The sequence below is a fragment of the Ursus maritimus genome, assembly GCF_017311325.1.
Source record: "Ursus maritimus isolate PB19 chromosome X unlocalized genomic scaffold, ASM1731132v1 scaffold_X1, whole genome shotgun sequence".
NCBI lineage: Eukaryota > Metazoa > Chordata > Mammalia > Carnivora > Ursidae > Ursus > Ursus maritimus.
The window spans coordinates 60,634,495-60,657,484 of record NW_024423319.1 but is presented as its reverse complement, the minus strand read 5'-3'; the positions used below and the strand labels follow the sequence as shown (position 1 = coordinate 60,657,484).

General features: G+C 35.0%; 1 protein-coding gene across 1 annotated transcript in view; it reads right to left on the bottom strand.

Annotated features, from left to right (window-relative positions):
- The window catches only part of BRWD3 (bromodomain and WD repeat domain containing 3), a 216,465-nt gene that overhangs the window by 33,005 nt on the left and 160,470 nt on the right, over positions 1-22,990 (bottom strand). Inside the window, exons 25-34 of the mRNA XM_040630327.1 lie at positions 16,235-16,342; positions 14,208-14,332; positions 11,250-11,332; positions 10,009-10,120; positions 8,865-8,926; positions 8,610-8,765; positions 7,827-7,947; positions 6,674-6,799; positions 6,507-6,585; positions 1,016-1,072 (exon numbers count right to left, since the gene is read on the bottom strand). Coding sequence (XP_040486261.1) covers positions 1,016-1,072; positions 6,507-6,585; positions 6,674-6,799; positions 7,827-7,947; positions 8,610-8,765; positions 8,865-8,926; positions 10,009-10,120; positions 11,250-11,332; positions 14,208-14,332; positions 16,235-16,342 — 1,029 coding nt within the window. The remainder of the gene's footprint in view (positions 1-1,015; positions 1,073-6,506; positions 6,586-6,673; positions 6,800-7,826; positions 7,948-8,609; positions 8,766-8,864; positions 8,927-10,008; positions 10,121-11,249; positions 11,333-14,207; positions 14,333-16,234; positions 16,343-22,990) is intronic.

Genomic DNA, 22,990 nt, shown 5'->3' with positions numbered 1-22,990 from the left:
TTTCATTTTAAGAAAATCTGAACCACAAATAAAATAGAGGAACATTTTTTTTTCTCTACAAGGTTAATAATCTTAATGTCTTAATATTTGCTGGTAGTTAAGTATGCTTGACAATGGCATCATAATTTTCTCAAAACTCAAATATATATAATGCATATTTATATATTTATATATTATGTATTTATTAATTGTGTGTGTATGTGTGTGTGTGTGTGTGTGTGTGTGTATGTATGTACATATATCTCCCCTGTTGTGTAGGATATATATATATCCTTTGTTGTCACGGTACATTCTAGCCCTTACCATTTGATGCCTTTTTATATGATTTCTTTCAGTATTTCAAAGAAAATTTTCCTTATATAAAACAAGTATTTGTCTAATTACCTTGGAGAGGAAGTGTACAGAACAGAATTAACATAACAGACAGATCTGAGGCTGCTATCTTTACCAGGGCTTGCTTATAAGGTTGGCCTTTGGTTGTCATTCTGGATACTTGGCACTTGAACCATTTTCTAAATACTAAAGGTGGTTTACTATGCCTACACTGTTTGTACAAACAATGTGATTTGTACTGAACACCTGCTTTCCTGTACTTTTCCTATGCTTTCTGGCTTTCTGGGAGTCTGGAATCTTGGCATGTGCTAATCAGATGGTGTCTATATAACCAGTTCCCAATAAATTCCTTGGGGTCTGAGCCTCTAATCACATATATATATTGCTACATTTTCAATGTAGGGGAAGAGTGTGCTCTGTATGGCCTTTCAAAGAAGGGAGAAAGCATAAAGAAGCCTACACATGGATTCCTCCAGACTCTGCCTGTGTTTATTTCCCTGTGATCCAGCTGTATATCCTTTTTATGTCACTGTAATAAACCTTAGCAATGAATCACAAGTATATATACTGAGTTCTGTGAATCTTTATAGCAATTCTCCAAATGGGTGGAGTTGGTCTTAGGGATGCCTGACACAGGAAACCTGAATTTTTTTCTTCTCAGCAGGTTATTTGATTCACTCACCCTTCTTCCAGATGAAGTACCAGGGCCATCTGAATCTAAATCAACCAATTCCGTATCCTAAAATTAAAAGGGAAGATGAGGAAAGATGTTAAGTTATATTCAAAGTCTTACTGAATTGATTAACATTTACAAAGAAATGGCAAATACAATCACAATTAACTCCCTTATTGGAACAGGCAGCAGGCTGAACAAAGTTTGAAGGTACAATTACTCCAAACTTTGCCTGTACATTAGATACAGACTGAAAAATATATTGGGAGAGGAAGAGTAAACAAGGTCTCTCTTTAAATCAGAATAGGAAATGAAGAAAAAAAGTATAGTGACTAGTATCTAAAGTTGTACCTAATGTTAATATTAAAAAAAACTTATTCTATATGACATGATACTTCAATGTATTATAATCATGAATTACTCATGATTAATCTTTCACTATTTCAAGAAATACATCTATATTCTATACGGAAATATGAATGTTTATAAAAACTTAAGATTCAGTTAAGTATCCCTCTGAGCAATAGCTTTTTAATACAAAGAGGCAAGGCCCACACACCATTATTCACCTGGTGGTGGTAAAGCACATAGGTAGTTTCTAGGAGAAAATAAAAGCAGCTCATGAGCTACTGGTACTACTTTCTAATAAAATGAAGTTGAATTACATTTTATTTTAATCTTCTATTTTAACCCAAAGAATGCTATGCTGAGGACAGCAACACCCATTCATCATAAAAATTCTCAATAAACTAGGTGCAGAGGGAACATAGCTCAACATAATAAAGGCCATATATAACAATCCCATAATTAACATCATGATCAATGGTGAAAAACTAAAAGCTTTTCTTCTCAGATCAGGAACAAGACAAGAATACCCACTCTGGCCATTTCTATGTGTGATAGAATTGGAAGCCCTTACCACAGCAATTAGGCAAGAAAAAAAAATACATCCAAATCATAAAAGAAGTAAAACTATGTCTATTAGCAGATGACATGATATTACATATACAAAACCCTAAAGACTCCACCAAAAAAACTGTTAGAACTAATAAATGAATTCACTATAGTTGCAGGATGCTAAATCAATATACAAAAATAAGTTGCATTTCTATACACTGAGGACTATCAGAATGTCAATTTAAGAAAACAATCTCATTTATAATTGCATCAAAAGAGATAAAATACTGAGGTATAAATTTAACCAAGGAGATGAATGATCTGCACATTAAAAACCACAAGACATTGATGAAAGAAACTGAAGACACCAATAAAGAAAGATACTCTGTGGTAATGAATTGGGTGTGTAGATGGCTCAAAGCCATCTACAGATTACGTGAAATCCCTATCAAAATTCCAATAGCATTTTTCACAGAAATAGCAAAAAACAATCCTAAAATTTGTATGGAACCACAAAAAAGACTCCTAATAGACAACACAATCTTGAGAAAGAAAGACAAACCTGGAGGCCTCACACTCCCTGATTTCAAGCTATATTACAAAGCTATAGTAACAGAAACAGTATGGTATTGGCATAAAAAAAAAGATATACAAATCAATGGAACAGAATAGAGAGCCCAGAAATAAACCCACATATGTGTATGGTCAATTAATTTACAACAAAGGAGCCAAGAATATACAATTGGGAAAGGATAGTCTCTTCAATATGTGGTGCTGAGAGAACTGGATATTCACATGCAAAAGAATGAAACTTGACCCATATCTTATACCATACATGAAACTCAACTCAAAATGGATTAAGGACTTGGATGTAAGGCACGAAACCATAAAATGCCTTGGGGGAAAAAAAACACAGGGGGTAAGTACATTGACATTAGTCTTAGCAATGATTTTTTTTGGATTTGACAAAACCCAAAAGCAACAAAAAACAACAGAAGCAGAAGTAAACATGTATCAAACTACAAAGTTTCTGCATAACAAAGGAAACCAACAAAATGAAAAGTCAACCTACAGAATGGGAGAAAGTATTTGCAAATCTTTTATCTGATAAGGGGTTAATAGCCAAAATATATAAAAATCTTATACAACTCAATAATAAAAATAAGATCCAATTAAAAAATGGGCATTGGGGGCGCCTAGGTGGCTCAGCTGGTTAAGTGGCTGCCTTCAGCTCAGGTTATGGTCTCAGGGTCCTGAGATCGAGCCCCACACCAGGCTCCCTGCTCAGTGGGAAGTCTGAAGTCGGCTTCTCTCTCTCCCTCTGTTGCTCCCCCTGCTTGTGCTCTCTCGCTTGCACTCTCTCTCTCAAACAAATAAGTTACCTTAAAAAAAAAATAAAAATGGGCATTGGAATTGAATAGACATTTTTACGAAGAAGACATCCAAATGGTCAACAAGTATATGAAAAAGTATTCAATATCACTAATCATCAAGGAAATGCAAATCAAAACCACAATGAGATATCACCTCATATCTATTAGAGTGTATATCATCAAGAAGACAAGAGATAATAAGTATTCCTAAAGATATGGAGAAAAAGGAACCCTTGAGCATTGTTGGTGGGAATGTAAACTGGTATAGCCACTATACAAAACAGTATGGAGTTTCCTCAAAAAAGTAAAGATAGAACTATCATATGATCCTGCAATCCTACTTCTGGGTATTTTTCCAAAGGCAATGAAAACAGGATATCAAAAAGAGAAAGTTGTACTTACATATTCACTGCAACATTATTCACAATAGCCAAGATACGGAAACTACCTAAGTGTCCTCAACATATGAATGGATAAAGAAGATGTGATATATATATATATATACACAATAGAATATTATTCAGTCTTGAGAAAAAAAGGTAAACCTGCCATTTGTGACAACGTGGGTGGACCCTGAGGGCATTATGATAAGTGAAATAAGCCAGAAAAAAACACAAATACTGCATGGTATCACTTATACAAATGGAATCTTTTTAAAAAAAAGTCAAACTCATAGAAACAGAGAATAGAAAAGTGGTTGCCAGGGGCTGGGTGATGAGAGAAATAAGGAGAGATTGGTAAAAGCAAATTTTCAGCAAAATGAATAAGGTCTGAGGATCTAAGGATCTCATGTAAAACACAGTGACCATAACTCATAACATTGTATTGTATAATTGAAATTTGCTAAGAGAGTAGAACTTAAATGTTCTCAACAACAACAAAAAAGATAAAGTTGTTGAATTACATTTTACTTTTAATTTTCCATTCTAACACAAGTAGTGCTACTGAGGAGTAATTCTTGCTACATCAAATCCTGAGTCAAAATGTATTTATATGAAAGGAAGAGAAATTATCAGAAACAAGAATGATAATTTTTTCATCAGTTTCAGGAGGATAATATCTAATCAGAATATCTGAGTTTTCCTTATTACATCAATAACATTTAACTCTGATAATATAATGTTATACGGTCAGATACATTTTCAGGAAAGAGTAAAACATGACACTGGGACAGAGAATAAATCAATGGTTGACAGAGGGAAGGGGATGGAGTTGATAAGCAAAATGGGTGAAGGGGAGTGGGAGATACAGGCTTCCAGTTATGGAATGAATAAATCTCAGGAATAAAAGGCACGGCATAGGGAATACAGTCAATAATACTGTAATAGTGTTGTATGATGACAGATGGTAGCTACACTTGTGGTGAACATCGCATAACATGTAAAGAAGTTGAATGACTATGTTGTATGCCTGAAACTAATGTAACACTGTGTCAACTATACTCAAATAAAATAATTAAAAAAAATAAACAAAAACAAATAAAATGGGCAGAGAACCTTAACAGACATTTTTCCAAAGAAGATATAGATGACTGACCAGTACATGAAAAGGTGCTCAACATCAATAACCATCAGGGAAATGCAAATGAAAACCACAATGAGCTATCACCTCACATTTGTTAGAATGGCTGTTATCAAAAAAAAACAAGAAATAACAAGTGTTGATTAGGATCTGGAGAAAGGGAACACTTGTGCACTACTGGTGGAAATGTAAATCGGTGTAACCTATGGAAAACAGTATGGAGGTTCCTCAAAAAATTAAAAAAAAAAAGAACTACATTATGATCTAGGAATTCCACTCATAGGTTTTCCAAAGAAAATGAGAACACTAGCTCTAAAAGATATACGTATTACCATAGTCTTTGCAGGATTATTTACAATAGCCAACATATAGAAACAATCTTAAGTGTCTATTAACGGGTAAATGGATAAAGAAAAATGGTAATATATACCTACTGGAATATTATTCAGACATTAAAAGGGAACTTTCCATTTGTGACAAAAATAGACAGACATTGAGAACATTATGCTTAGTGAAATAAGTCAGAGAAAAGCATCTATAATCTCACTTATATATGTGGAATCTAAAAAAATAATTTATAGATACACAGAACAGATTGGTAGTTGACACAGATGGGGAGGACTAGAGTGGGGCGGCCAAAATACATGTAGTGGGTCAAAAGGTATAAGCTTCAGTTGTAAAATAAAGGAGTCTTGGGGACATAATGTACGACATAGTGGCTATAGTTTAATAATACTGTCTTGAATATATGAAAGTGGCTAAGAAAGTACATTTTAAAAGTTATTATCACATGAGAAAAACTATAACTATGTATGGTGACTAGTCTTATTTTGCTGATTCTTTCCTAATATATACAAATACAGAATCATTTGTTATACCTCTGAAACTAATATGTTACGTCAATTATACTTCAAAAAATAAAAAGAGAAAAAAAACATCGGGGATTTACTGTTCTAGATATTAACAGTACAGACAATATAAACACGTAAAATATCTCTATACAATAGTCATATAAAATCTAGCATGTTTGAGTCACTCATCCTTAGGGCAATTTGTTTTCCACTAAAGATTTATGAATTATCACATTCCATTATCACACTTTGTTTCATCCTCTTCTTCGTTTTTCTTCCTCTTCTTTGGCTTCTGTCCATCATAGCTTTCAATCAAAAATGGTTTTATGTAAACTGGGAATATGGCTAGGTAGGGAAATTAGATATGTGAAGGTCTGCTGGTAATACTAATTTGATTTCATTAAGAAAAACTGGCTTAAGTTTGCAAATTTCCATAAAGGAAATTAAACAGCAATTTCATAAAACTACTAAAAATGTACTTTGAAACCTAAAAACTTTAAAATACTTTAATATTTTGCACATATTGCATAGAAAATGAATCCTTATTAAAATTTCTTAGTGCTTTGTCTTGTTTTTAAGGCTGGAAAATGAAGTGTTGATTTCTCATCACTGAAACTCACTGAGTCAAACAGGATAACTGGCCACCTGTCTCTGACTAAAAATTGTAGTACCACCATATTTCTAGTATATACCATCTAAATACAGGTTAAAGAGTTTAATATAAAAAGATGCAGGTGCTCAGCCAGCTTTTAGAAATCAGCTTCAACGCTTATAGCCAGTTATAACACACACAATACTTACTGTACTTCAAAAAACAGAAAAGGAATTCATGCCTATTAATCATGCTGTGATTCTCACCTCCTCTGCATCAGTACTGTTTAGTTCTTCTGCTTTAATTTTATTATAAGTATCCAGTATATCAGTGCAGCTCTGATCCCTAAGAAACAAGAAAGTCAAAATACATTTCAATATATCTTTTTTTAAATCAGAAATCAGCTCTTGTGGAAGATAAAGCTGCTTCTTACCCAATAAATCGAAGTAAGACATCGGTTACAATTTTGGCTGCTTTAACTATAGGACTGTCTGGCTCATTGAAAGTCCTAGCATTATGCTCAATGTAGCGTACCTCCCACATTAATGCTGATATTCTCCTATGAAAGAAAAACATACCCTGTTACTCTAGGTTGATACATTTAAAGTCTATTCTAAGAATATACAACATAGAACAACTAGGCACTCGATCATGAGTATGTCAAAGGTGTTCTACTATCTGTATGTGACTTAATGTATGTGTATAACGGATGTGCACTAATAAAGGTATATAGTTTCAGTATTTGAAGCACAGGTAAGAATGAAGAACCACTGGACTTCATATTAAAAAGAACTGACCCAGGACATTATGGGTAAATAGTGATTTAACCAAATAAGTATAAACATAAATGAACAGTGTTTTGAGAAAGTCAAAAGAATGTTCAGTTTTCAGGGAAAGAAGTGAGAAGATCAAGAAAAAAAAGAAACCAGGTTTTAGAAAAGGACAGATTTTTATTTAGTTACTTTTATGGTATACATTATTAAATGAAATTATAAGTAATGTTATAAAATACACCCAACTGGTTGTATTTATAAACAGTTCATGTTGGAATAACTACGATTAGGACACAGTAGACTTTGGGGTGAGAGAGGTACCAAAAGCTGCCCTCTACCGCTCTCTCATAATTACCTCACTCCCAACTGAAACCAAGAAAAAAATAACTTGGCTCTTTATCTAAACACACTTTGGGGCTGGTAATTAAATCTAACTGCTGCCTAATTCCTCAACAGGGGATTTAATCATGCTCCAAGTTTCTGTAGCACCTTAATTATGATGAATCCACAAACTATTTAATCTGCCTTTAATTAAACTAAAGTTAACTGTAGTTTTCGTTTCACATGAGAGCTGTGCTACTCAAAATTTCTTCCCTGTCCTTTATTCCATACTCCTTCTAACCCTGGAAGACTGAGAATCTATTGAATAAAGGGAAATTAGTGTTCCAAATTTTTAGAAGAAATTTTGAAGTGGGTATACTGAATGATTATTTTACACTATGAAAATACAGATCTCACTGTATCATTATGCAAGAAGAAAAACAAAAGATGTAAAGCTATGAACTTTATAGTAAATAATAAAACTAAACAGACCTGTAAAAGCGATTTTCAAGTCTCCGCCTAATGGTGTTGAGGTCAGTTGGATAAGCAACTACAGTACAATACAAGGGATAGGCACTGAGATCCACTGGAACAGCAAAAGGACTGGCAAAATCTATAATATTACCAAAATAAAAAAAGGTAGTTATAAAAGACATTAATATTTCATATTAACAAACAAAAACTCATATATAAATAAGGGAGGGCAGTATACTATATTACTAAAATGATAATGATTCAATTATGCAAATATAAGATGAATATTGTTAAAACGTCATTCTCTTTATTTGGACACAGTATCTATGAATCATGCATGACGCACTGGTTCAAATCAGGTGAAATGAGACTAATTAAAGGAGAACAGGGTTTAACTTCAAACTGATGTCTTTTCTAGATAAATGCCAAACGGCTCAAGTGATACATTTTAGATAATATAGCTTAGGCATATAAGTAAAATATATTACTCTTCTACTGTCTACCAAAAAACTCATCCAAAGTCAGGCTCAGGAAATACCTGGAGAGCCAAAGTGACTCAAGAAAGGAAAAGATAATTATATACCTTCTTTCACTATCCTAAGCCCCCAGAGAATAGAAAACATTTATCAGTCATTACATTGGCCAAACATATCAAAATACTGATGTTAAACTAGAATCACTTGATTAAAAGTGCCTCTTAAGTTAAAAGCATACAGTGAAAAAGTGTATTTCCTTTTGTAGAACTTAAAATTTTGCTGGTTTTCCTTGTTCCTTCCTAATATTCTTTCACATCCACCATACCCAGGGCAAGAAGGTGGTTGATGCCCTGAATAACCCGTTCACATTCCTCATCTCTGGAATGAGCCCCCCACTCTCCTTCCTGGGGTTTGTATAGCAAAGCAGTCAGTTCCTCCTGGGACACAGGGACACCAGCACCAACTTCATCTGGAAAGGCAGCTATGTATAAGATGAAAAATCAGAAATCATTAGTTTCCAATATTATGCTATCGACATTTTTCTTTTAGAATTATAATTCATTTTTAAAAGCATATTTACTTCCTTCTGGAATTGGCTCCATATCCCAGGGGCTCATCTTTTCTCTCTCATTATTGTCCCAGCTATTAAAAAAATAACAAGATACTAATCAAATTCACATGACAATTTATATACTAGCATAATTTGCATGACTTCTTGGGGTAAAATTTGGAAAAGCGCAACACAGTTTTCCTTAGTGTACAATTTCATCTACATAAAGATAATAATAAACCTTTAATAGAGAAAACAAAAAAAATTAGAGAAAATTAGAAAATAGTCCACCAATATGAAATATAGAGAGCAGTAAGCTTACACTTAGTTTTACTTGGCTTTTTAAAAAAAATTCAATCCAGCATGTATTCAATATTAAGCCAGGATACAGAATGAAAAGATCTCTTTGGAAAATTCCTTTCGGGTTAAAAAAGTCGATTTGATAGATCGATTCTTTCTGTAGGATAATCTACTTTATCCTAATAGCCTAAGTATTACAGCACCTCCAAAATTTTATTATTCCCTTTTCATCAGCAATATGGAGACTAAAAGTCAATCTTCACAGAATAAACCTTTATCATTCTTAAGAAGAAAACTTCATTTATTAGGAATCTTACAATGCTGGTATTTAATGAAGAACTAAAGTAAATGTTGTAGACAAATAGTACGTTCAAACATAATACCTCTGCTTAGAATTCATACCATTAAATAAAAGACTGGGTACTAGTATTTATTGCTATATTCCTGCTATAACAATTACTTTATTTTATTTTATTTTTTTAAATTTTTTATTATGTTATGTTAGTCCCCATACAGTACATCCTTCGTTTTTGATGTAGTGTTCCAAGATAACAATTACTTTAAACACTGAATTAATTTCAGTATTCTTTGTGAAATAATAGTTGCAATTCTTGTTTAAAACAGACATATTTAAAAGAAAATACAGGCATAAGAGAGGTAGAAATAAGTCTCCGGTTCCTGCTTTGTTTTAGCATGCATATTGGACCAAGAGGTTTATCATCAAATTCCTTCCTTACAGGTACTATGATTACTACTTCACAGGTCAGATAAAGATACGTCAAATGAACAAGGTATTATTCCTAGTAGGGTTTATAGAAAGTCCATATAGTACTACAGTATTATATCAGGCATAAAATACCATAACTGTACTTACTGAACACTGTAACACTGGAAAGAACTATCAGGATACTCTGGTTGAAAAGGCTGCTGACTCTCCACAGTCCCAAACCACCAGGCGTCATCTATTATACTGCGGAATCTATCACCTATAATGTTTTTAGAAATTCTTAAAAGGATGTTTTTGAGAATAGCTTTGTTCACATTCTAAATTGCTACTTTGTGTTGGACACAGAAGTAGCATTGTATCTAGCATTATTAGAGGTTTCAATCTGAGTTTCCCAGATAAGAAAATTTTACATTTTACCTTCATTAAGGATTTTAATTTCCAGGTACTGGTAATCTTTCTGAAATGAATCAAATATGTCCCTGTCTTCTTAAATAAATGCTACCATGTATAATCTTTTATCAATTATTTAGGATTATCATTAGGCTTACTTTTTCTTGTATTATACATGTTGCTGCATTTGTTTCTTTTCCTTTTCACTTTCAGCTTTTTGCCTTTAAAAATCTCTTCATACTAATTTTCTGCCTCTAAAGGGTTAAGGATTATAAAGCCAAACCACTGTGAACAAAAATTTTCTCCCACACAAAAAAGGAGAATTTAAAAGAACTAATAGCAAACATTTACATAGTATAAATTCCAAGTACTAGGTACCATTTTAAGTGTTTCCTATATATCATCTCATTTATTGCTCACATCAACCTTGTAGGTGTGTTTTGATATGACTCCCACTATAAAGATAATGGCGGTGGGACACAGAGAGATTAAAAACTTGCCCAAGATCAAATAGCTAGTGAGGAGGTAAGGAAGGGAGAGAGGTGGGAGTGAGGGGGAGAGGAAGGGAAAAGGGGTAGAAAGAGGTAGAGGTACAGAGAGAAACAGAGAGAGACAGAGAAAGACAAGAGTGACAGACAGACAAAGAGGGAGAAAAAGAGAAAGAAAGAAAACCACAATCAGTAATGGTCTGCTTAAGAGGCCAAGTGTTAAGTATTTTATATTAGGGCAACTGACATTTGATGATTTTCTTTGTAATTCACATTTGTATTCTACCAGATTAGATATTTGCAGAAAGTTTAGAGGTTATGTGACACATACAATGTGCATAATGTCACCTAAACATAACTGAGAAGGAAAATTTAATTTGATCTTTCTAATTTGGCTAACAGCTTTTACCAACTGCATGTCAAACTAGTTTATGTCTATTAAATTGGAGTTAAAAAGTTACTTATTCTATTTCAAAATTAATAGTTATTAAGTGAGAATTTTATACTTACCTATCTGCCAGTTCCTTTCTTTGGCTTCATTATAAAACTGATGTAGCACAAGGAAGTCAATGACATCTGGCATGTCATGATACCTACACAAAAAATAAAGCACATATTACTCAATATACAAATATAGCAGTGTAAGTCACTAAATATCCAGAGATATATGTTTAATATGGAGCCATTTAAAAACTGTTGCAAGCCTCAAGGTTTTTGCAAATGGCTATAATTAAACTCCATCTGCCTTTATTTGTTTGGGAGTCTCCTGCCTACTACTATATCACTTCAAAAAATAAAGACACCAATGAAGATCTTTAAAGCTTAGTATAAGGTATTTTATATTAAGTCCTCTTTAAGAAAAGTATGAATTTATGTTCTTTCATCTCCTCAGATTTCAAACTTTAAGAAATGAGCCAGTGATTAACTATTTCTATTTTTTTTTTAAAGATTTTATTTATTCATTGTACAGAGATAGAGACAGCCAGCGAGAGAGGGAACACAAGCAGGGGGAGTGGGAGAGGAAGAAGCAGGCTCATAGCGGAGGAGCCTGATGTGGGGCTCGATCCCGTAACGCCGGGATCATGCCCTGAGCCGAAGGCAGACGCTCAACCGCTGTGCCACCCAGGCGCCCCTATTTCTATTATTATTAACAGAAATAAAAGCAACTACCATGTCTCAACCACACTGTTAGGCATTTATAAAGATTTTTCTTTTAATTCATCACAACAATCTTGAGAAGTTATTAACATTTACATTTTGCAGAGGAAGGCATAAATTCAGAGAGGTTAAGTAACTTGCTCATGGATACATATATATACATATATATCCAATTGACCCTTGAACAATATGGGTTTGAACTGTGCAGGTCCACTTATATACAGATTTTTTTCAATAAATATAGTATTGTAAATGTATTTTCTCTCCCTTATGATTTTCTTAACATTTTATTTTCTCTACCTTACTTTATCGTAAGAATACTAAATATAATACATAAAACATACAAAATACGTATTAGTCAAAAGTTTATGTGATCAGTGAGGCTTCTGCTCAACAGTGGGCTATTAGTTCAGTTTCTGGGGAGTCAAAAGCTATATATATGCAGATTTTCAACTGTGAGGGGGGTCAGTGCCCATAACGCCCTACACCGTTCAAGGGTCAACTGTATACATACACACACACACCCATACCCACACATTACATTACATATATATTAACTACACACACATGCATGTTTTATATATATATATATATATATGTATATATGTGTATACATATATATATATATACATATATATATACATATATATATACACATATATACACACACACACATACACACACACACACTATTACATGGAGAAACAAACCAAAAATTAAACATTAAACCCTGGTCTTCATTTATTTTTTAATTTAATTCAACTAGCCAACATACAGTACATCAGTTTTTGATGTAGTGTTCAATGATTCATTAGTTACGTATAACACCCAGTGCTCATCAGGTCTTCTTTTTTAAAAAATATTTATTATGTTATGTTAGTCACCATACAGTATATCCTTAGTTTTTGATTTAATGTCCATGATTCATTATTTGCATATAACACCCAGTGCACCATGCAATAGGTGCCCTCCTTAATACCCATCACTGGCCTATCCCAATTCCCCACCCCCCTCCCCTCTGAAGCCCTCAGTTTTTTTCCCAGAGTCCACAGTCTCTCATGGTTCATTCCCCATTCTGTTTACCCCCCCTCATTCTTCCCTTACTTGTCCTACCAATCTTCCTATTTCTTATGTTCCATAAATGAGTGAAACCATATGATAATTCTTTCTCTGCTTGACTTGTTTCACTTAGCATAATCTCCTCCAGTCCCGTCCATGTTGTTGCAAATGTTGTGTAATCGTTCTTTCTGATGGCTGAGTAATATTCCATTGTATCATCAGGTCTTTAAAACTCTAAAACCTATAGTGCTATAGTATTTTCGTATTTTCTCTCCCATTAAGCCTTGTACTCTACAGAATACATGACAACTAAGGAATCATTGAACTTTACATCAGAAACCAGGGATGTACTGTATGGTGACTAACATAGCATAATAAAAAATATTTAAAAAAAAGACCTGATGAGCACTGGTGTTATACGTAACTAATGAAAAAACCCTCCTCCCCAAATTGCTTTATAATATTTCTAAGTGAAGCTATGAAATAAGCACAAAATCTGATAGAGACTTGATAAAGAGCAATGCACAGTGCAGGAGAAACTCTATGTTGAGAAAAAATTACATGAGAAAACAGAGGGGGCAAATCTTTTCTAATTAGTACTTTTGGCCCACAGAGAAAAGCAGCTTATTTTATTTAGAATTTTTTTTTTTTTAGTATTTGTGGGTTAAAAAAAGAGACTTAAAACACAAGTAAGTAAGAAAAAGGCAGACAACTCAATGAAAAAGTGGGCAAATTACTTAGACTCCACATGAAAGAGGATATTCAAAGGACCAGAAAACATATGAAAGCATGCTCACTACTACTGGTTACCACACTCTGTGGCACTGCCATATACCCACCAGGATAGCTAACATGAAAACAATTCATAGCAAATGCTGGTGACCCCGAGGACTACTACGGGGGGATGCATTATGACACCACCGTTTGGTAACACTGTGTGGTGGCATGAACTAAGCTGAGCTGGTGCATACTCCAGGACCCAGCAACCTCCCTCCCGGAGGGGACAGCCCACAGAACTGCTTACATTTGTGCACCAAAAGACATGTTCTATAATGTGTACAGCTGCCCCACTTGTCCTAGCCAAAACCTGGAAACTGCCCAAATACCCACCAATGGTAGAATGGATAAACTGTGGAATATTCTGTAAATAAAATACTATAAAACAAAACAAACAACAACAACAACAAAAAGAATACATGACAGGGATTAAAACACACAGACACACAGACACAACCAGAGATAGCTACTCACTTAATGGAAAAAGATTCTCCGGTCATTTTGCCTGAAATGGGGTCCAGAAATGCAAGCTTCAAGCAACATAGTGTAGGTGGTCCAACCTCATATTTGATTCCTACAATCTTAACAAATTCTTGTTCCTATTCATGGAGAATACCAATAAATTATTACTTTCATAATTGCCTAACATTTGCATATTATTTCACTACTTTTCGAACAACTAAAAATTTCCTGAATACCCACCAAATATTAAGCATTCCACTAAGTGCTAAAGGCAATAAGACATGGTTCTTGACCCTTAATAGCAGGCTGTAGTACATTGCAGGTCTCTAAACCAAGGATAAGCAACAGAATTCCAGTGAGAACATTTTTAAAATTCATATTCTTAAACCCTACTCCTATAGAACTGAATTCAGTAGGTCTGGGGTACAAGCTTAGTCATACATATTTTGAAAGAACTCCCCAGGGGAATTAAGAATCAAATAGCTAGTGAGGAGGTAAGGAAGGGAGAGAGAAGGGAGAGAGGGGGAGAGGAAGAGAAAAGGGGTAGAAAGAGGTAGAGGTACAGAGAAACAGAGAGAGACAGAGAAAGACAAGAGTGACAGACAAAGAGGGAGGAAAAGAGAAAGAAAGAAAACCATAATCAGTAATGGTCTGCTTAAGAGGCCAAGTGTTTAAGTATTTTATATTAGGGCAACTGACATTTGATGATTGTTAAGATTCTTAGTTAAGAATCACTCCTCCAGCAGAAAAACAGTATGTAAGTAGGCAAGTAGACATGTATGTATATATCTGCAGAAAGGACTTACATTTGGGGAAAGCACTTACATTTTTCTAACGCCCACAATATTATTTTACAAACCACCCTTATAATTGATTATTAGTAACACTTAACAGATGACAAAACCGAGCCTCATGCGTAGTGACTTGCTTAAAGTTATACACTTGGGTGTGTGTATATATATCAGATCTGGATTGAAAGTCAGGTCATATTCCAAAACCCAGACTCTTGCACCCACATATATGCTGCCTCCTACAATTTCCTAGAGCCACAGGGTTAGAATTTAAAAAATAAAAAAAATATGTCTTATTCATTCCTTGATTCTAAAAAAAGACCAAAAAAAAAAAAAACCCCAAAAAACCAAAAAAGACCCACAACTCAACTTTCACCTGATTCAGAATAGATGGCAGCATCACAATCTACCAGGAGATGACTGTGTAAAGCTGATTTGATAAGATACTTTGGTACCTTACAATCTTAATATAATATTTTACAAGTGTCTAAATCTTTATTTCAATAAACATACATGCTTTCATGTATCCTTCCTGCTAAACACCATCACACAACAATCCTTCATTTACCTGGAAACCATTGTAAAATTGCTCTTTAGTCTCTTGTTCTCCAACTTGGAAAAATAAAAGAAGAAAACACCCATAAACCTAACTAGAAATGATGGTATATGTATCCTTATGTCTGTTTGTTTGTATGTATCTATGTACATATGAAAGAATGAGTGAATATGCATTTACAGTCAGAAAAAAATCCTCTAAAAATAAACATGTTTATTTTACTTAATACCATGTAGCTATAAGGTAATATATCAAAATAGGTAATCCATAAAGCACCACAAAGTTCTGAGTTTCTTGGGATTTATGATATTTACTAATATCTTAAAGTCACTGGCACCTCAAGGGTGTCTGTAGTTCACACAGTCAGTTTATAGAGCCTCCAGAATGTACAAAGCTGCTGAAGAAAATATCCACACCAGGGGAACTACTGTTTTGCTCTAAATATAGAAAGGTATATACACTAGACTACTTGAAGCTTGAAGGAAATTAGGTCAGATAATCAAGAAAACAGCATACAAATTTCAGGAAACATAAAATATGACCCATAACACTCAATTGTACAAGAGTACGGTACATCACCTTATCTTAGACACACAATACAGTGAAATATTATGAAAAAGAAAAATCATAAAAGCAAATAACTTAATTCCAAAGTTATTTCAATTGCACACTTATGAATATGTCAAATTTACCCTGAGATCCATTTTATTCCATGGCTGTTTTTGTAAATTAAGGCTGTATATTTTTGACTTCCTTACAGCCCGCACATAAGCTTCATGTCCTTGCCTGAAGTAGATAAGCTAAAACAAAAAACATAAAGTATTAAACAGCAGCATCCTATTTAACAATTCTATATATCCCAACATATACTCTTACAAATGTCTTCTGTTTAAAACAAACATAATTATAATTTAAAAAAAATATATAATAAAGGTATTTGTCACCATCAAAAAATGTAATTCAGTATTCATAACTGTGTTGCCCAGCACTAAGTACTGTATAATATAAATACATACTGTACACACAATCCTTTTCCCCCTAACTGCTTCATAAATTTCTGAAGAAACAGGGATCAATGACAAATGTATACAAAACTGGTCATATTTTAAAGTACTACATTTCAAACTGTAATTAACATTCTAAATATCAACATTTTGATAGCCTACACATTTTGTGTATATATATATATATATATACACACACACAATATATATATATATATATATATATATATATATAAAACCACAAGCTACTAAATAGAGTAATTTCCAAATAGATTAGAATTTTTATTTTGTAAGAATTAACATCAGAACTGGCATAGTATGGAAAGAAAATGAATTCAAGTGCTTAGTCAACACCCTTCACCTCCTTAGGACAGCATTCAACACCATATTGATTCATTAAAAGAGGTTTCTTGTTCTCAATAATTTTAAAGTGGTAGTAGAGATAATAAAATTAAGAAAATGTAACATTAAAAAAACATACTGAGATTCAAAAACTACACTGACATACTCTACCAATCAATGGTGTCTAAGTCAGAATTTTTAATACCTAAAGATACAAGTAGAACACTAAAATGATTTAAATACTAGTATATAAACATAATTATAAGGGTAAAATATCAATAATAAACATGTTATTCAGATATCATTTATTATATGCTTATTCTTATATCAACTAATATTGATTGAACATGTGTGTACAAGGCACCAGGTGCCATGGTTAATATATCAAAATAAAATCCTTTCCCTCAGGGATATGGGCAGACATGCAAGTATAACATAAGGCAGATTATACTAAGTATCATAAGAAATGAATAATTTAGGTGTGAAATCTCAGGAGGAAAGAGTGGTAGCCAAATGGAAAGCAGGGATAACATCCAGGAAACGTTGGCATTTAAATTAGACTTTGGCGAATGAGCATTTTCAAAGGCAATGATCTGTGGGCATGGCCATTCCAGGCAAAATCCTGAGGGCTTAACATTTAAAGTAAAAAGTAATGCTGTCATTAAGAGCTGATTTTATTAAAAAAGTATGAGTTTTATGAGTTCTTTAAAAACATTATTTATGTATTTCACTGTTTCACTTATTTTTTTTAAAGATTTTATTTATTTATTTGACATAGATAGAGACAGCCAGCGAGAGAGGGAGCACAAACAGGGGGAGTGGGAGAGGAAGAAGCAGGCTCACAGCAGAGGAGCCTGATGTGGGGCTCGATCCCATAACGCCAGGATCACGCCCTGAGCTGAAGGCAGACGCTTAACCGCTGTGCCACCCAGGCGCCCCCACTGTTTCACTTATATACCTCCTCCATTACCTGAACAACTGTCATTACCTAATACACACTAACTAGTCTTGAAGCATATAAGCAAATGCAAAGTTTAGTGATTCCACCAGGATAAATATGGTCCTATAGAGAGGAGTCCCATCAGATCAAAGAATATACAGATTCTTGTGCTGTTTTATAAAGTGTCCTCTTTATAAAGATGTATTTATTTATTTGAGAGAGAGACAGAGAGAGAGCGAGCAGCGGAAGTGGGCAGAGGGAGAGAGAATCTCAAAGGAGACTCTCTGTTGAGTGCAGAGCCTAACATGAAGTTCAATCTCATAACCGTGAGATCATGACCCGAGCCAAAATCAAGAGTCAGATGCTTAACCGACTGAGCCACCCAGTTGCCCCATATCTTGTAAAGTCTTCTAAGATTAATTAAAAATTACTCCCCTTAGACGAAGATGGCAGCAGAGTAGGATGACCCTAGGCTTGCATGGTCCCCAAAACACAACTAGATAACTATCAAATCATCGAAAATATCCCAGAAATAGAAATGAAGACTGACAGAACAAACTCCAAAACAAAAGGTAGAGCAGAGGCCTCAGTGAAGAAGGTAGGAAGTATGGAGACCTGGTTTAGGGGAGAAACGGAATGCAGGTGCTGGAGAGGGGAGGGATCCGTGGTCGTGGAGAGGGGAGAGAGAGAGAGAGAGGTGCCCAAAGGGGGAACACACAATGACGTTTCCCTAAAACCACTGGCTTGGAAAACAAGAGGGGATGAATTTTGTGAGTTCTTGCAACCAGAAAGGCATAAAACCTAGACCTTTAAAGAACAGATTGCTTGACTAGGATAGAGACAGGAGGGCACTGCCCTGTTCCTAGAGAGAAGGCAAGCAAACAACCTGGGTGCAGACAGTATGGACACAGTTATCTGAACAGCATATGGGACACACAATGGGGAGATTATTTGCTCTTCTTGGAGTACATACTCTGAGAGGCAGCATTCACACACCTCTCTAAGAACAAAGGAACTGATTGGTGCAATTTCTCTCCCCTGCCCTTCAGTATAAATACAGAGCTACCTGCAAGAAGCAACACAGTGCTGACACTGCTGCCTAAGCTGCATACATCAAGCCCCATACACCTGTGCTCTGGTGCAACTGCCCTTTTCAGTCAGGCTTGCCTCACTCCCAGCACAGTGGGACCCTCCCATAGAATACCAGCAGAGAAGCACCTCCCCACACCACAAATTCTGATGAGAGTGTTCTGCAGGGCCTCAGTTCTGGTGGAGCTGGTGACAGGAATCATTTTCACAAGCAGACCAGAACACATCTAGTTAAAATTCACCACAGTCAGGGCATGGACCAAACATAGCCCACAGTAGGAAAGGAGAGCCTCTGAATATGAATGGCCTGAAGGACAGAACAGCCAACACCCAACAGCAGAGTACAAGCAGCTTATACCTGAGACACTTCCTGAAGAGCCAGGTCCATAATCTCTTCTTCATAAGGCCAATGCTTTCGAGAAACATAACTGGCTTTTATAACACAGAGAAGAAGGCAGAGACTTAGTCAAAATGCAAAGATGGAGGAATTCATCCCAAATGAAAGAAAAAGATAATGACACAACCACGGATCTAAGCAAAACAAATACAAGTAACATGTCTGATGGAGAATTTAAAGCAACAATCATAAGGATACTAACTGGGCTTAAAAAAAGAATAGAAGACATCAGGGAGACCCTTACCACTGAGACAAAGGAGTAAAAAACAATCAATCAGAGATGAAGAGAACATTAAATGATATTAGAAACATACTTGATTCAATGAACACCAGTTTGGAAGAAGAAATGCCTTAGTGACCTAGAAGACAAAGTAATGGTAAGTAATGAAGCTGAACAAAAGACAGAAAGAATAATTTTGTAATACGAGAATAGATTTAGGGAAATCAATGACTCCATGAAACCTAATAACATATGTACTATAGGAGTCACAGAAGACAAAGATAGAAAAAAAAAAGGGTGCAGAAAATTTATTTGAAGAAACAAAAGCTGAAACCTTTCCTAAAATGGGGAAGGAAACAGACATCCAGATCTAGGAGGCAAAGAGAACTTCATTCAAAACAAACAAAAGCAGGCCAATACCAAGACATACTATAATTGGGTCAACTAATCTTTGATAAAGCAGGAAAGAATAGCCAATGGAAAAAAAGACAGTCTCTTCAAAAAATGCTGTTGGGAAAATTGGAAAGATACCTGAAGAATGGAACTGGACCATTTTCTTACACAATACACAAAAAATAAACTCAAAATGGATAAAAGGCCTAAGTGTTAGACAGGAATCTATCAAAATCCTAGAGAACAGAGGCAGAAATCTCTTTGACCTCATCCACAGCAACTTCCTGCTAGACACATCTCCAAAGGCAAGGGAAACAAAAGCAAACATGAACTATTGGGACATAATCAAGATAAAAAGCTTTTTCACAGCAAGGGAAAAAGTCAACAAAACCAAAAGACAACCTACAGAATGGGAGAAGATTATTTACAAATGTCTTATCAGATAAAAGGCTGGTACCCAAAATCTATCAAATTCAACACCCAAAGAACAAATAATACAATCAAGAAATGGGCAGAAGACATTTCTCCAAAGAAGACATACAAATGGCCAACAGACACATGAAAACATGCTCCACATCACTGGGCATGATGGAAATATAAATCAAAATCACAATGAGATACCACCTTACAACACACAGAATGGCTAAAATTAACAGGTCAGGAAACAACAGATGTTGCAAGGATGTGGAGAAAGGGGAACCCTCTTAGACTGCTGGTGGGAATGCAAACTGGTGGTCACTCTGGAAAAGAGTATGGAGGCTTCTCAAAAAGTTAAAAATAGAGCTACCCTAGGGACCAGCAATTGCACTACTAGGTATTTACCCAAAGGATACAAACAAAGTGATTCAAAGGAGTACCTGCACCCCAATGTTTATAGCAGCAATGTCCACAATAGCCAAATTATGGAAAAAGCCCAGATGTCCATTGGCAGAGGAATGGATAAAGAAGATGTGGTATATATATACAAAGGAATATTACTCAGCCATCAAAAAAAAAAACTCCAAAATCTTACCATTTGCAATGAAGTGGATGGAAAAAGAGGGTATTATGCTAAGCAAAATAAGTCAAAGAAAGACAATTATCATATGATTTCACTCATGTGTGGAATTTAAGAAACAAGACAGAGGATCATAGGGGAAAAATAAAATAACATGAAAACAGAGAGGGAGACAAACCAGAAGAAACTCTTAACTATAGGAAACAAACTGATGGCTGCTGGAGAGGAGGTGAGTAGGGGGATGGGGTAACTGGGTGATGGACATTAAGGAAGGAACTTGAGGTAATGAGCACTGGGTGTTACATGGAACTGATGAATCACTAAACTCTACCTCTGAAACTGATAATACTATATGTTAATTCATTGAATTTAAATGTAAAAAAAGACATATTGAAATTAAATGTGCAAAATTTAGTGATAAAATAAAGTCTGAAAAACAGAAAGAGAAAATTCCTTAACATACAAGAGAAAACACATAAGGCAGCTGCAGATTTCTCAACAAAAAGTTGGCCAGCCAAAAGGGAGTGGCATAATATATTCAAAGTGCTAAATGGGGAAAATCAGCAGTCAAGAATACCCTATCCAGCAAGGCTGGATCTATCATTCAGAATAGAGGGAAAGATGAAGAGTTTCCCAGACAAACAAAAACTGGAGGTGTTCATGACCCCAAAACCAGCAAAGAAAGCCCTGCCAAGAAATATTAACGGGGACCCTTTGCGGGGGAAAAGAGAGACCAAAAGTGACAAAGATTAGAAAGGATCAGGGAAATCTCCAGAAGCAAGGACAAAACAAGTAACAAAATGGCAATAAATACACATCTATCTATAATTACTCTGGAAGTAAATGGACAAAATGCTCAAATCAAAATATATAGGGTGTCGGAATAGATAAAAACACAAGTCCTATCTACGTGCTGCCTACAAAAGATGCATTTGAGACTTAAAGACACCTGAAGATCGAAAGCAAGAGGAGGAGAAATATTTACCATTCAAATGCAGGTCAAAAGAAAGGCACAGTAGCTATAATAATATCAGACAAACTAGACATTAAAAGAAAGACCGTAACAAGAGATGAAAAGGACACGGCAGCATAGTAAAGGGGGGAATCAAACAAGAAGATTCAAAAATTGTAAATAGGTATGTACCCAACATGTGAACACTCAAATATATAAAGCAGTTATTAACAAACATAAAAGAAATAATTGGTAAAAAACATAGTAATAGTAGGGGACTTTATCACTGCATTTAGGTGAATGGGTAGATCAACTAAACAGAAAATCAACAAGGGAACAGGGATTTGAATGACACACTGGACCAGATGGACTTAACAGATATATTCAGAACATTCCATCCTACAACAGCAGAATACACATTGTTTTCAAGTGCACATGGAACATTCTCCAGAATAGATTACATATTAGGTCACAAAACAGACCTTTCAGGAATGTAGAATACGGGAGATTACTGATTCAATGAAATTTTCCAACATCAGAATCATGACGGGGTGGAGAAAAAGAGGGGTCTAGAAGAGATATTTGAACAAATTGTAGCTGAAAACTTCCCTAATCTAGCAAGGGAAACAAACATTCGTGTCCAAGAGGCAGAGAGAACCCCTCCCAAGCTCAACCATGACAAACCTACGCCACGTCACGTCATAGTGCATTTCGCAAATATTAGATGCAAGGATACAGTATTGAAAGCGGCCAGGGCAAAGCAATTTCTCACGTACCAAGGCAAAAGCATCAGAATTACGTCAGACCTGTCTACACAGACCTGGAATGAGAGAAAGGGTTGGGGGAGCATATTTAAAGCTCTTTCAGAGAAAAACATGCAGCCAAGGATCCTTTATCCAGCAAGGCTGTCATTCAGAATTGATGGAGAAATAAAGACATTTCAGAATCGCCAGTCACTAACCAATTTTGTAACCAGGAAACCAGCCCTACAGGAGATATTACGGGGGGTTCTATAAAAGTAAAAAGGCCCCAAGAGTGATACAGAACAGAAAGTCACAGCCAATAGAAACAAAGACTTTACTGGCAACATGGCAACATTAAAATCATATCTCTC